General features: G+C 36.1%; 1 protein-coding gene across 1 annotated transcript in view; it reads right to left on the bottom strand.

Annotated features, from left to right (window-relative positions):
* Positions 1-16,097, bottom strand: part of COL21A1 (collagen type XXI alpha 1 chain) — a 118,271-nt gene that overhangs the window by 24,681 nt on the left and 77,493 nt on the right. The window contains exons 18-19 of the mRNA XM_074581581.1: positions 1,721-1,765; positions 1,309-1,362 (exon numbers count right to left, since the gene is read on the bottom strand). Coding sequence (XP_074437682.1) covers positions 1,309-1,362; positions 1,721-1,765 — 99 coding nt within the window. The remainder of the gene's footprint in view (positions 1-1,308; positions 1,363-1,720; positions 1,766-16,097) is intronic.

Genomic DNA, 16,097 nt, shown 5'->3' with positions numbered 1-16,097 from the left:
CCCGTTGTTGTCACACATTAAAACATTTGCATACATCACTCAGCTACAAATCAAGAAGTGTTAGCTGATTTTTTCCCTGACAAGTGTATTAATTCTGTAGCCTGAATACAACTGCATGAAATCTCTTTTACTACCATATGGCTATATACAGTAAGAATAAACAACAAATTTCTTAGAAGGTTTAAAATGTTTTAGTCATTTAGTGTTCCATTGTCTATAGAGATAATAGCATGAGTCAATTCTGTGCTTCATTCTCTACAGTATTTACTTCATTCTAGCAGTAATAGTCTATATTGATCTGCTTGAGGTGAAATATAAGGTAATACATAGGTTCTTTAACTAAATAAAAAGTCACAGCAAACAGCTTATTTATGATGCTAAGCCATGTATCTCAGGAATGTCAGAAGCATTTTAGCCAGCAAAGAGAAAATATATCAGCAAAGAAGATAAAATATCTCAAGCACAAAACAAAAACTGCAAAAAGACATGTTCACAGTGAGGATGATTCATAATGGAACCATGTAAACATTGTTGAACTTTTTAATAGAAAAGGTAATTATTTTTAAGGCAGTATATGTTCAACTAGTGTTGATAATTAATTCCTACTAATTAATGAAAGATCTCTCACTAGTTTTAAGCTGCTGCCCCTTTTGCCTTTAAAATTTCCATTTTTTGAAGTTTATTAAAGTCTACTTGCACTTGCACCAACTTTAAAAACAATTATTTTACTACTGTGATTTCTAAAGGATTATAAAGAACATGGAAATCACCCTACTAAGACAGTAGCAAAGACATGGTAAGGTGGACTGTCCCAAAAGAATTAATTATGTTCAGTTTCATGCATTTCAAGATAAAAATCACTCTTTAAGCATTTTGGGAATTCGGTGATCTCAGCTCTTCTTGCAGTCTTTGTCAAAAGAGCACTACCACAAAAGCATCCTGAAATTAATCTTCAGAAATTCCTTGCACACTATGACAATGTTTAAGTCAGTCTTAACTTTCACAATAAATTTACTTGAGTACTTTCAAAGTTAATTCAAAGCTAATTAATTCTGAGAGTAAATTCAGACTAGTGTGTTTCCTGGATTTGTTTATCCAACATGCAGTGAGGAAATCATCAATTTTAAAAGAAAAGTGGGTATAGAATATTTTGGGGGGAATTCAGAGATTAGACTTAGTCTGATCATATTTGCCAACCTGAAAATGCTAGGATACTACTCTATCTGCCATTGATTATTTGCTTATTACAAGTAGAGAATGACAGCATCAGAATTATTTGTTCACAATAACACCATTTTGCAAACTTACAGTATCCCCAGGTGACCCTTTTGCTCCTGGTTGACCTGGTGGTCCAATTTCACCCTATATTTTTAATATAAAGAGAAAAATTACGTGATTAATGCATGTATAGTTAACAAATTTGTTAAATATTCTTTAATTATGCAGATTTATTTAGTTAGGACTATTTCACGAAGTATTATGAAATTAACTTTGTTACTTTTAAATTATTCATTCCTTCTGGAATAGTTGAAATAAAACCGAACGAGAGACTTTCAAACATGCCACAAATAATTTGGAGCATGTCTCCATTTATTTGCGGCATGATTTGATGTCCTAAACCCCCACTATGAAAGCTCTCCTCTGAACACAGACTGAACTTACTTTGGAATGGGTATATATAGGCACAGGTTTTAACACGGTTTTGAACTGTCAGTAATACCTTTTGTCCTTTTGCTCCTTGATTTCCAGGGATTCCAGGAATTCCCTGAGGGGGGGGAAAGAAAACCTTTTAAATATATAGAATAGTTTCTCCAGAAAATAATATTTAACCCCCTCTTCATGTCCTCATAAATTTAACATTTGCCATATGATTGGAGTTCAAAATATGGGCAGGAAATAGAAAATTTAAAAAAACACACATAAAAGACCTTCAGCTGGAAACATGCAAAATATTTCATCTGGGAATACAGTGCAACACTAATGTTCAGTTGCTTCCCAGTGCTTTCATGCCAGGAGTCCATGTCTGCCACCGGGCAGACTCACATGCTCCCGGTTGCCCACCAAGGGTTGCAATGCTTTACTGAAAACCTTGAGTGACACAGGGAAAGAAAACACTTTTCATTATCCATAACATTTCTCATATAAGATAAAGCAAAGTCCTGGTCAATAAGACCATGAATCGACAAATCCTATTTTCCTACCTAAAATACAGTGATTGCAACAGAACACAGCAGATAGCTATAATTATATTTTATGTATGTTAGCTTCTGCCTCCATAAATACTTGAAGATCTCTGTCATTTCCTCAGCATCATTGCTCATTTTAGATCTACAGCACATCTCAGTTTTCTTACAGTGATCATTTAATTGAACATAATCCAGTTTTAAAACAAAACTCCACATATACTTAAAACCGTAGTCTACATTCAGTTAATTTATTATGATTATTAATCTATTCAGTTAACCTATTCAGTAAAACTATTCAAATATATTGGACAGACAGTGTTCTTCCTTGTATCATCATTAATCTGCAGTAAGAATTTGTTTTACAGATTTTACATTTAAATCTAATATTGAAATTAATACGCTGCAGTGAAAACAAGAGGTCTGTTCTAGACACCACCAAAACAAACACATTCTGTGGGAAAAAAAATTTAACATGAATGTCACAACCAGGAATAACCTGATAGCTTCCATATGGATTACATCTGTGCAACGCTGTCTTGGAAAAGATAGTTCCATTGTTTTGCAGTTTACACCCAGCTTCTAGTTAATAATGACCCCATCAAGCAGAAACAGTTCAATGGTCAATGGCACATGAGTTAACAATGACATCCTGAGTATTTTACAGGTCATCAAAATTCCAATGTACCTATCATTAAAAGAAGAGATCAAAGAATATAATAAAAAGAACTGGAAAACAACGCCTCATTCTGAGACTTCTACTCACATTGTGTAACATAAATCTACTTGCTAAACTTTTGTGCAAAACCATCTTAGATCTTTTCCACAAATTAGGAAATGGGAAACAGGGCATATTTATCACCTCGTTTAGGAACTTCCAGACCTGTCCATGAGTTTTCAGTGTAATTATTTAACAGTTAACTTCCGTAGCTGTAAAATATAAAACTAAATTATAAATACCTGTACCTGTAATACAAAACAGAATTTCATGTATGCTGAAAAAATCTCCCACTAGGCAGCAATCTTCTCGTACTGAAAGGATGTACCAAAGCTTTCCATGGTTACATTTCTATGCTATTTGCAGGGCTGAAAGAAGACGGTTCCATGTACTTATCCAACACAGCGAATTATTTACCATTATAAAAGTATGCTTAAAAGAAGAAACACAATGTCCCACTGTGCTGTGTTGAACTTTCTTGCCTAAAAGAAATTAGGGATACAAGACATTTAACTTTACCTTTGTATCAGTAGGAAAGAAGGATAAAACTAAACAAACAAAAATTGTAAAACTAAGTAATATTTCCTTTTTTAGTGTGTTCTGATTGACTCCGTACTACTGAAGCACACAGAACTTGGGCTCTTATTTCAGTGGGAGCCAGTCCAGACCCTTAAATTTCTCTTATGGCTCATTGACATTCACTCAGCTAAGAATGAATCTATCACTTATGCTAATGTGAGTGATTCGCAAAGTACACGGGGTGGAGATTTTCAGTTATTCTCCTCATGTCAGTTAGCACAAAGAAAGGAGAATGAAGTGGCTAATTTGGTCATAAAGAATGAGGTTTTCCCATGACAGTTATTTTTCTGTATAGTTTCCATGGCTCAGTAATTACAAAGACTAATTTCTGTAGGATGAGCTCCAGGATGCCTAAAAATTAAATTTGGTTTCCTTCTCATTACCTATTCCCAATCTATTACTTCCTTTTACATGCATAATCTCTGGTTGTGTTAATTAGAATGATTTGCACTTTTCCCCAGAAGACAAGGTTAAAAAGTAGTTTAGATAAGCTGAGTTTCTTCCCTAATTTCTAGGTCCAAAGCCAAACCAAGCCTTGGAAATGAGTCTTGTTCCTAAACAGAGATTTCACATGCAGTACAAATCCTCAGAATCTGACCATTTTTTTTGTCCGCTATGAGTAATAAGACACCTTTACTAGGAAGTTATGTTTAATAGGGTGACATAACACTAAGTAAACTATCAAACAAAACTTACTCTAGTTATCAGGAAATGTATTCTTACTTTAAAGCATGAGCTGAAGCAACTACTTTTTACCCCATTTGTAAGATAAAAACGTAATTTTTGTGAAGAGTATATTGTAACTAAAATTATCACAAATGCCTGTGTTTAATCAAAACTTAATATGAAACAGACTCATCATGCAATTTTTCTGCCACTAAGGGAAACACAATGTTTGGAACTACTACAAATGGGAAAACTGCCACCCACTGGGACTAACAGAATCAATGCTATGGAATAATTCATGATTCACTGGCCTACGGAAAAAAACTGCCTTTGGGGATGTTCTTTGCAAAGCTATCAAGCAACATTTTGTTCAGATGAAATATGAAAAAGGAGTTGTAATTCTAGATTTTGTTTTCTTTGTCTTTCCATAAAACTTGTTTTAAATGGTTTGTATTTATCATATATGCAGTTATATTACCAATAAAATATAGCATTACATTTCTAGACAGAACAGCTAAAAATCAAAGTAACTACTGTGCTTTAGTGATTTCTATCCTTACATGAGTTGGACCATCTTACATTTCTGAATCGGTTAATTTGTTCCCCTTCTTTTACATCAAATTTCATCTAAGGTTTACTCAGTGTTTCTTCATATTTAAAAATGAAGTTTATTGCAAGCCTTACCATTGCCTTAGTTCCTTCAGCATCATCAATCCGACTTTCTCAACTACCTCCATCTCACTCAAAGGCCTTCCTCCTTTTTCTGAAATTTTCCCTTAAATGGGAAGTCTTCCATTATGCCATAAAAGCCTGTAATATTATTCATTATTTTAGCCTTAATCAGCAAGTGCTATATTCACATGAAATTTAAAGTCAGCAAGATAGCCTAGTAAACATGTCTATTCTAAAGATTCTCAACTACATTTTATCACACACTGCTGAGTTTGTGCCTATAAACTAAAGTCATCCTGATCAGTCTGGCAGCTAACCAAGATTTTTTACTTTTTGAGACACTCCTGCCTTTATTCTTTATTCAGCCTCCTCTGCCTGTTTATTAATTTACCTTCCACCCTGACTTGTTACCTATGCGTACCTAGGACCCTGTCAGCTTTCTAAGCTCTTGTTACAGACCTGGGGAGGCTTTGCAGGGTACCCCCAGAACCTGAAGTGACACATGAATGCCATGTAGGTAACTGAAAATGTCTCTGGTGTCACTGTAGGCGCTGTGGGATAGCTGATCTACCCTTTGAAAAAGATGTCAGTCTGCTCTAAGAACTGAGTTGTACGTGCCAGATGTTGCAGCTGCCCTCAGACACCTCAAATGGTTCTCAGTGCCAATGCCTAGGTGACAAAATCCCACACTCCTTGATGTCTTTTCTCTGGAGCAAAAATAATCTCTTTTTTTTTTCCCTTTTCTTTGCTTGTTTGTATAGGCCGGTAAGTCTCTATAGGCTCAGATAGCCAACGCTTCTGACAAAGTCTTCGTATTTGCTAAGAATCATAAGATATATTAAGTATAAAACTAGGCTATCCAAAGGTAAAAGGAGCGAAATAGCAATGTTTAGCCACGGGTCTCACAGCTTCATCACAGAATTTAGCTCATCTGGGTATGCAACTAAATACCCTGTTGCGGTCTTCTTCAGCTCCCCCTCCCCCAGCTGGGACTTCAGAACACCCAAAAGCATGAATTCATTTCTATTGCGATGATGAGCTTCAATTCTGTATAAATATTCTATTTTACCCCAGTTTTAGCAATTTAAATAAAATTTCTATTCCTTGGTAACACCTGGCAGATACAATGGATTTAACTGTAAAACGAACATGGTTTCACAATTCCTGGAAAATCTTTTTTGTAGCTTTCCTTAATCATGAAGTGTCTATTTTTGTTTTGGATTATATTAAACAGCTGGATTTTTTTCCGCACAGCCCCACAAAAAATCCATTAAGTAAATTGCTTGCGGCCTTATATACAGATCAACTAGGTGTAAGCATTTTCACTCAAGCCACAAGCTACATTTCTCAAAATATTTTTCACACTTTTTCTAGCTAATATTATGGATTATTTGTATCTCCTTCAGGCTTAATTTTATGCTTGAAAACAGCAGAAGAAACCATGCATAAAAACTTTTTCCAGAACAAAACCAAACAAAAATTAGCCATTCTGTTCTCTATTTTCTGCTACTGTCTTTAATATTTCCCATCTCTTCAGTGCCTGGTAGGACTTCATTATTCAGTACTTGCTGATAGTTCTAGTATGGAAAGTAGGAGTTTCTAGACTACAGATAACATTCATTATCATAACATTCTGTCTCTGGAAAATGGAAAATTATAGATTATTTCCAAAATCTCCTCTGTTATTAGCAAACTGTTTTGCAGTCAATTCCCCAAGAAGATTAAGAGAATATCAGTATAATTATCTTATTATTATCTTATTTTCTTAGGGTAGGTATATGAAACTACACTCTTTCAACATACTGCTTTAAACAGGCTCCTCACTGAATATGGTACATCTGGACTTATTTTGTAATGTGTCAAACATTTGATAAATACTGTCTAGTATTTATCCAAATCACTATGGAACAGTTTTTCAAACTATCCATTCTTCTTTCAACATAAAGACAAAAATACCTAAAATAATATAATTTTTCTCTATCAAAAATGATCATGATTTTTAAAGTTATGAGAAAACAATACTTCCTGTTAAAACAGTGATACCTTCTGAAAAAAATGAAAAAGTAGTAAAATGTAAGGTAAACATAGACTCTTTATTTCAGAGGTCATTATTCAGAGGGGGAAAACCTACCAGCTTCTCTACTACTTTAGTTGAATATTGTTAAATATTATGGTTTATTTTATGGTTTAAGATAGTATCTACTTCCATATTTATTTGTTTTTATGAGGATGGTCAGTGAGGTTATTTTGCTGTAACTCTACTTTGTTTAAATTATATTAATTTTTAATAATTGATCCATTGAGTAACATTTATGAACTTTTGTTAAAAGACGGTTACGTTCTGTGCTGTTGCCCATTTACACAACAAAAATTCAAACTGTATCCCTAATGATCATTCATAATTCAGGCAGTGACACAAGCCTCACAGAAGACTCCAGCAAGGCAATGAGAAACTGTAATCAGAGTTTCAGTCTTAAAAAGTCCGCAGGCTTTTTAAGAAGATTGCCAGAATGGTGCTCATTTTGACCCTACTCTTTCTTCAAGAGGGTAACTGCTAATCAGGGTCAGCTGAATGATCAGGTTTAAAATAGATGTCACGACTACTGATTAAAAGACATTTTTTTCTAGTCTATGTGAGTTCTCTGAATTGTGTTTCAATCAAATGGCTCCTTCCACTCTGAAAAATCTGCAATTCTGATTCTGGGAAGACAGTAAAGGACATTACATGAATTACAGCAATAAAACATGATTCACAAAAGATATCTATCCACCCAGATGTTCCCATGATCCCTTTAAACACCTGAACAATACAACTGTTTATGTATTACTGATCCTTACTTGATGGTACACGAGAGATTTACTGGAGGTATGTAAAAAAGTACAAGTCAAGCCATAATTTGCATAAAAGCACAACAGTCAAGATACTTTTTAAAAGATTACAGCAAATCCCTGATAATCCTAATAGAATGAAAGACACAAACCCAATTTGGATAATGGATAAAACTTTCTACTGGGGAAAAGAGCAAAATATATATAAAAGAAATTCAATGAAGCTGCATCTGCTACTATTGAGTAGTTGGAACTGATGGCAAAGAAAAATGGGCCAAATACAAAGAAGCATTCCCACAGACATAATGAGCATCCACTGGACTAGCATAGCAGCTTTAAATTAAACGCAGGAAAGGAAAAAGCGTTACCAAGATCTTTGCAGTTATAAGACCAGAGTTTGCAAACACTTTTTTTGGCAAATCAGTTTTTAAAAATAAAACACACATATGTTAAATGTGGAACACAGTGACCCCTGTTGCATTGCCAACAACACAGACCTTGGAAAACTGTAATTTGAAAGCTGGAAATATTAACAGAAAATGAAAACTGTGTCTATCCTGACACAGGCTGAAACTGGTGTCACTGTTTCTTGTAAATACCCTTCAAAATAATATGAGTATCAGACTTGTGGATCCAAAGGTGGCCAGACAAAACTCCAACCCCCAATTCTGCAGGTGACACTGTGATGCCTTCCCTCTGCCTGCCATGCCAAGCCAGGCACCAGCCTACAGACTTTGCAAACCACCATCCAATCTGTCTAAAAAGTTTAGACTGACTTCTAACAGCTGACAAACTGACCCATGTTTGACACTTACAGGTAAACACATTGATATTCAAGCAGTTCAAAATGTTTTAAAATTTCTCCACTACTTAAATTACGAAGAAAAGCTTATGATGGGTCACACAATTTGAGCAACTTGAACATGTAAGAGAGGGCAAGCTGAGGACAGCAGAGCCTCCTCAAAGGGCACTGACTGCTGCTCTGCTCCTTGCACCCAACACACCCGAATGTCTGACACTAAAGAATCGCAGTTCTGTTCACACAGGTCACACTGATGTGGAAGAACACAATTTTCAGCTGTCCCCCTTTCTTGTAGTAAGAAGCCACTCAGTTAAATTAGCAGTGAGTAGGTTTAGCCACAAATCATGCATTTTTTCCATATGGTGCATACTGTGAAATTTGTCACAGGATGTAGCAAACGAAAACAGTAAAACTGTGTTCCAAAAAGAACTGTAAAATTGCTAGAAAATTGGTCCATTGCTGGCTATTAAGTAGGATGGACCAGCATGCATTTCTGGCTAAGGAAGTCCCAAAATCTCTGACAGACAGAATCTGGCAGTAAATAACAGGCGAAAAAAAATAATTTTCTACATACTCCTAACCATTGTCAGAGAAGAAGTTCTGTGATAATTCCTTTAGTCTGAGTCTGCTTGGCAGTTCTTATCTGTTTAAGAAACAGCTAAGAAAAGCTGGTGCAGAGGCTGGGATGAAACCCTTCCAGAGCACAAAGAAGGAAAATCACACCTTGATTCACATAGCAATCACTAAGAATAAACTGAATTACTAAAGCTAATTAATAAAGCAAAAATTAATTTGCGCAATAAAAGTCAAAGGTTGTTTCTTAAATCATTTAATATTTCTTTAGTACATTTCTTTATTCTTGGTCTTAGTGGATCTAATAACCTTGATTTTGCTGGTCCTGTACTAATTTATTCCATATTGGTCCCATATGAGTAAAATATGTCAAAATCCTAAAGTAATTTTTTTTAAGACTGATCTAAGAACAGGATCCTGTAAGCACTGAGTTCCTTGTGCTTAATTAGCCCACAGTATTGTTTGATTTGTGATATTTAATATTTTTAGAACAATGGCTAAACACAAATATACAATATTTTTAAACTATCTATCTGACAAAAAAACCCAAATGCTGGTCATAACATACATAATAATGAAGACTTCCAATACAACAACATGTGCTACAACGAAAAAGTATGTATTCTTAGCATGGGACTGTTTTTCAGATTGGGAAGGAGAGGTTTTATGCCGCCATAATATTTTAATCCTAACGAGAAACATTAATTAAAACTTACAAATGGATGTAAATTCATTCCTATTAAAGATTGTTTAGTTTTTGTTTCATTATGGATGGGAAGCCAGCCTATATTCAGGTAAGACTTTCCATTCACTGTAATTTTAATACATAAAGATTACCAGAATGAAAACACCAGCTGCACCAAACTTCCCCAAATTCGGTATTTACTTGAGTGCCTGAGACTTGAGTATCAACTCCTCAATTTCAGGCTTAAAGCTCTTTGTGTACAGGGTCTGTCTCCATTTCTTCCTGAATAGAGGTGAACGAACTGATCTCAGTTATAAAACCATCTTTACCACCTTCTTTATAGCAAGAATATTGAGCATAAGCAATACTGCCGTGGTTTCTCTGATGAAAGGATTTTTAAGGCTCACAAATACTACAGATCTCCCTTATTTAACTTCACTATATCTTTCCCTGTTTCTACACTACAGAGTATGTGACAATCTATCTTGAACAATTGGCATGACCCTGAGCATTACTGCACAAGAATAATGCAATGCTATTGATCATGAAGGACACATGGAAGAAGCATGACAAGAAACTAGTTACTTTGACAGCCCAGCTACCACGTGAACACAAAAATAACAAAGTCCTGCTTTAAGTTGTTTGCTTGTTTTTCCCTTACACGTTTTCTGGAAGGGTTCAATTCAATTAACTTCTACTAATCTAAAAATCCAAACTGTCTCAGCCAGTTAAAAGAAACAGGCAACTTCAGAAGAAAACGCCCCCTTCTATTGGAGATAAGTTATTTCACGGTGGGATGAATAATCCTGTGCTGATATTAGTTTCATATCAGAGAAGAACCATAACACAGAGATGGACTAAACATGTCTACTTGACTATATGAGGTGAAATGAAAATTGTTCTGGATAATTATCAGAGTAGACTGTAGATTAGATGCCCACATGCAGCACTTGGAGCCCCAAAGGAGTTCTAGCTAGATTGCTTCATATCACCACCCTGGCCACAGTTCTCACGGAGGCTGTAACTCAGACCTTCTGAGAACATAGGTACAGCAAATCTTTTCTCTGGCTAGTCCCATAGGTTGAAGAAGAATGACAACTAGCAAGAAAACTGGCTATTCTGTTACTACCCTGCTGAAGCTGGATCAGAAGAAGGAAAGTGAAACATCCTTCCAGTAATTCTCTTTCTACTTGTGGTTAAGTAACTCACCATAAACATAGAATCATAGAATAGTTAGGGTTGGAAGGAACCTTAAAGATCATCTAGTTCCAACCCCCCTGCCTTGGGCGGGGACACCTCCCACTAGATCAGGTTGCTCAGAGCCCCATCCAGCCTGGCCTTAAAAACTTCCAGGGATGGGGCTTCCACCACCTCTCTGGGCAACCTGTTCCAGTGCCTCACCACCCTCATGGTGAAGAACGTCTTCCTAACGTCCAGTCTGAATCAACCCATCTCTAGTTTTAATCCATTCCCTCTAGTCCTACCATTACCCGACATCCTAAAAAGTCCCTCACCAGCTTTCTTGTAGGCCCCCTTAAGATACTGGTAGGCCACTAGAAGGTCTCCTCGGAGCCTTCTTTTCCCCAGACTGAACAACCCCATGTTGAGACAGCACAGAATAGAACAGCAATGTGTAAAATTAAATCAACTGAAATAATAGATATTTATGGCTGCTACATTCTAACTGAGTGTCCTCTTCATTCATAGCCTACTGCCTATGTTTGGTTTCTAAGTATAGTAATCAGTTGAGGGAAGTTTCTCTTTGGTCTCCAGAGCCACTGGAAACTCCAGCAGATATTTACTTTAGCTGTAAATCAAAATGCTAATTCCTAATGTTCAGAGTGTATTAGGAAAGACAGAAATATCTAGGGGATGTGTTAAAGGCATTCAGACGTCTCTTTGGATTATTCTCTAGCATGAACATTAACAGAGACACAAATTATACCAAGAGGGTGCTTTCCCTAGAAACCTGAAACACCATGTCCCTGTGCTCTATGGAGCAACATATGAATACATCTAGGAATTTGTCCTTGAGCCATACTACTAAGATGCAAATCACACTTTATATTACTGTTATACGAAAATGCAATGATACAAACCAGTGACAATCAATGATGTGTGTGCCTAAAAATGAAATATGAAACTGCACACACAAGCAGAAATTGCATTGTGAAGCATTAGCTCCCAGAGCATTGCCCGTGACTGCATGGAATTGCCAATACACAGTTTAAAAAACTTGGTCTGAATTTTGCATTTATACATCATAAACAGATGAAAAAAACCCTACACACACTCTGCTTTTATTCACTATATATGATAATCTTAGAGCTAAAACTTTATTTTCCGACAAATATTTAAAGACTCAAAACACTTCCATTTTGCAGCATATGTTAAAACAATGCCAAAAAATCCAGATCCATCTTGATTTTCCATAGCTTGCTTCTGATACCTGACAAAATGAAAGAACACAAAGCACAGTGTTCAGGACTTGCCACTTAGGACAGGCACATATTAATTACATATTCATGCATTTCGCAACCTAATGTAGTTTAACTTACATGACACTTTCTGTGTGATTGAACACAGCTGCTCAGTAATAATCTTGAACATGATTGTCGTGAATTACACATGAAAGCAATGCAAAAATGACATCCTCTTTTATAATCTGGTAAACTAAACTGGTATGTGCTATGCATTGTATTTTTGCATAAGATCTACTGTCTAAATGACCATTTATTTTACTAAAAATATTTTTTGATCCTATTTTTAATTCTGTTAGTAAAGATACTAGAAAATAAGGTATTTTATATCCTACCTCTGTAATATGTGTGAAAGCAGAAAATTAGCATAGACATACACAAATAGTAAAGCTTGTATTGCTGCAAAATATTTAAAAACAAAGCGAAAAAAATATCTGCATCTTACTTACTTGTAACTCCTCTACCACGATCCACAAATGGGATATTTACTCCACTGGTTGTCAAATATATTCTCCTTTATAAAAGAACTTATTTTCATTTTTTGCTCTTTCTTTCCAATAAACTGCAAAAATGTTACTTCAATGATTTCAAATACTTTGTCATATCGTATTTTGGTCAAAAGATGATGCATGTATGACTAAATCAGGCCAAAATCACGTGATGATACTGTCACCCAAAAGACTGTTGGGTACTGTTAGCTGTTAGAAGTTCATTCAAATTTCTAAGTATTTCATTGTGTATATACGTATTTATTTTTCCGATCCTAGGCATAATGTTTCTGTTGAGGAACATACAAAATCCATTTTGTATGTAATTTCCAATGTGTTATCTGTATTACTGAATGATTTGACCATGTCTTGAAATGTTCCTTGAAAACTGTGGGAGTTAAGAAGAAAACTGTCAGGCAAGAAAAATGGACAGATGTTGCTGTTTCAAGATCAACCAGCACATGTGAAACATTACTTACTGGAAATATAAACACCAACCTTCCTGGCACTAAAATAGCAGACGTCAGCCCAATACACAACATACACCTCCAAACATTCTCTTTAAGCACCTCCTACTTCAGAAAAGCCTTCCTTGGATGTATGAAATCAGCATACAAGTTCAGGAATGCCCCAAATATCATTATTATCAACATCAGGTGGATCCAAAGGAATGCAAATGAGTCCTTTTTACATATGACATCTAAAAGGAAGTGACTGTTAATCACTTAAGGCATACCTATTTTATACCAGTTTTACTATATAACTTTCAAGATCATTAGAGATTATTCTCTTCTTGGCGGGGTTAATTAACCCATTGTGCCTGGAAAGCATTAGATCAGATCAAATTAAATTAAACACTTAGGCATACACATAAGCTCCACAATCTTGCCGGGAACAGAGGTGAGACTGACTGGCCTGTAGTTCCCTGGGTCTTCCTTTTTTCCCTTTTTTCCCTTTTTAAAAATGGGAGTTAGGTTTCCCCTTTTCCATGCAGCAGGAACCTCACTGGACTGCCACAACTTTTCAAATATGATGGATAGTGGCTTAGCAACTGCATCTGCCAGTTCCCTCCGGTCCCACAGCTACATCTCATCAGCTCCCATGGTCTATCCCATCAGGTCCCACCTTCAGGTTCTTTAGACAGTCTCGAATCTGATCTACAGTGGGTGGTTCTTCATTTTCCTACTCCCTGCCTTTGCCTTCTGCTACTTGGGCAATGTGGCTAGAGCACTTGCTGGTGAAGACTCAGGCAAAAAAAGTCAATGAGTGCTTCACCCTTCTCTCTCCACATCCCAGGTAATCAGGTCTCCCATTTCCTCCCGCTGATGTCCCACATTCTCCCTAGTCTTCCTTTTATCACTGACATACCTGTAGAAGCTTTTTCCCACTTAGAAATACATTAAAACTCAAATTGTATAGCTATAATGTTCAAATACTGATAAACCATATCTACAGAAAGACCCACTGCAATATTAACACTAAGAAAATCTAGTTTCTGATACTCAGAAAAAAAGTAGTGATGTTTGTAAGCATGTGCATATTGAAGTCTCTGTAAATGATGCGAAGATCTTTAGGATCTCCTAAATGCACAAACATTTTAATGGGCGAACACTTATTAGTATTTTTGAGTAATATCACCGTGAGAGGGGATATCTGATGTGTAGTCTATTCATCCATACTGCCAAGTTGATTCACTTGATTAGTTTCATACTGGATCTCTAGACTCCACCTTAGCCAAGCTGAGAACACAACAGCTGAAGGCTGAAGCTGCAGTATGAAGTGAATATGATCATTCCTCAGTGGGAAAAAACACAGGTGCAACAATGTGTGTCACAGCTCTTACTCTACAGACAGTATAAGCTTATGCCAAAGCACTTCATCTGGGAATTTAAGCGCACTTTCTAGTACAGATAACTAGTAAGTACAATATCAAGTTTAAAGTCTGTACATGAAAATTTCCAATAAATATCCAAAATTATTTTAATGCATGGAAGAAATTACATTCTTCAGAAGAGTTTGTGGTTCTGTGTATAAACAGGACTAATTCACTGGAATCCCTCATGGGATACAAATAAAGAAGCACTACCAATAATTTTGTGCTTAGAAGATAGTTACTGCACTCTTTAACAAAGCTGCACCTTCAAGTGTTTGGTGGAGGACAATTCTTTCAGAATCACACTGTTCTAACAGATTTTTTTAATTTGTACAAGATTAAAAAATTATTAAGAGACACTTTAACAAACACCAATGTCGTGGTTTGGGCCAGATTCGCCACTGAAACGAACAACAGATCCTCTCTTTTACTTCTCTCCACTTCAGAGAAGGGAGAGCATCTCCCTTCAGGGAAAGAAGGATGAGAGAGAAAAGAGACTTAGGAGTTTAAAAAAGAAACTAAACTACTTTATTGAGAATATTAATAAAATAATAAAAAGAAAATAACAAAATATATACACAATATATACAAAACCATATCGAGCTCCCAGGATAACAGTCACATCACCGTCAGGCACTGGGAAAGTCCTAGACTGGACTCAGCAATGGACGGGAACTGGATTCTGGATCTGGATTCAGGAATGCACAGATCGGGATCAAAGGCAGACAAACAGAAAGGAGTCCTCCTTGGATGCTGGCCATTAAAGAAAGAGGGCCAACTATTTGATCCCTCAGCTTTTACACCGAGCATGATGCAGATGGGATGGAATACCCCACTGGTCAGTTTTGGGTCACCTGTCCTGTCTGCTCCTTCCCGCAGGTGCAACCCCTCTACGTTTTTCTGCTTCTGACCCTCCAACGGGGCAAACAAAGTTAGCTGACCTTGGTTGTTATAGCAGTAAGTATAAGCAAGAGCCTCTCTGCATACCATTCCTTGGTATAACTTATAAACAATCAGGTCTTACCACTCTGGAAGCAGACATTGTTGAAAAAATATGCTGTTAATTTCAGAGAGTTCAGTTAGTTAGAAGAGGCTTAATTGAAAAGTAAAGTCACTGAACAGAAACTTGCTTCTGTTTTACCTCAAACCAGGACAAACAAGCATCCGTTTATTGTAATACAGCTCAGCAAGTCAGTAGGGAGATTTTAAATTGGTACAACATACTGGTCAGAGATATTTTTATCACTATGTTTACAAAGCAGCTGCAATGGAGGAGGAATGCTGGTATGTAACTTCTATCAGTACATGAATTAGTAAGAAAAGTGCTAGCATAGCCATAAAATAGTCACTACAGCATACAAACATAAAACAGACTACTCTGAGTACTGTTTATAACTATTTATAGCACAAGCCATTCATGGCCTTAATAGGCTTACAACTACAGCTCCCTTCATATTTCCTTACACCTTTTAAGAAATTGTCTTTTTTAACGTAGCATCTATAAAACAATCTTAAAGAAATAGCATCAAGGTATGCCACCTTTTCTCCA

This window comes from Larus michahellis, chromosome 3, assembly GCF_964199755.1.
Source record: "Larus michahellis chromosome 3, bLarMic1.1, whole genome shotgun sequence".
Classification (NCBI taxonomy): domain Eukaryota; kingdom Metazoa; phylum Chordata; class Aves; order Charadriiformes; family Laridae; genus Larus; species Larus michahellis.
The sequence above is the reverse complement of the archived record's forward strand: the minus strand, read 5'-3'. Positions and strand labels throughout refer to the sequence as shown.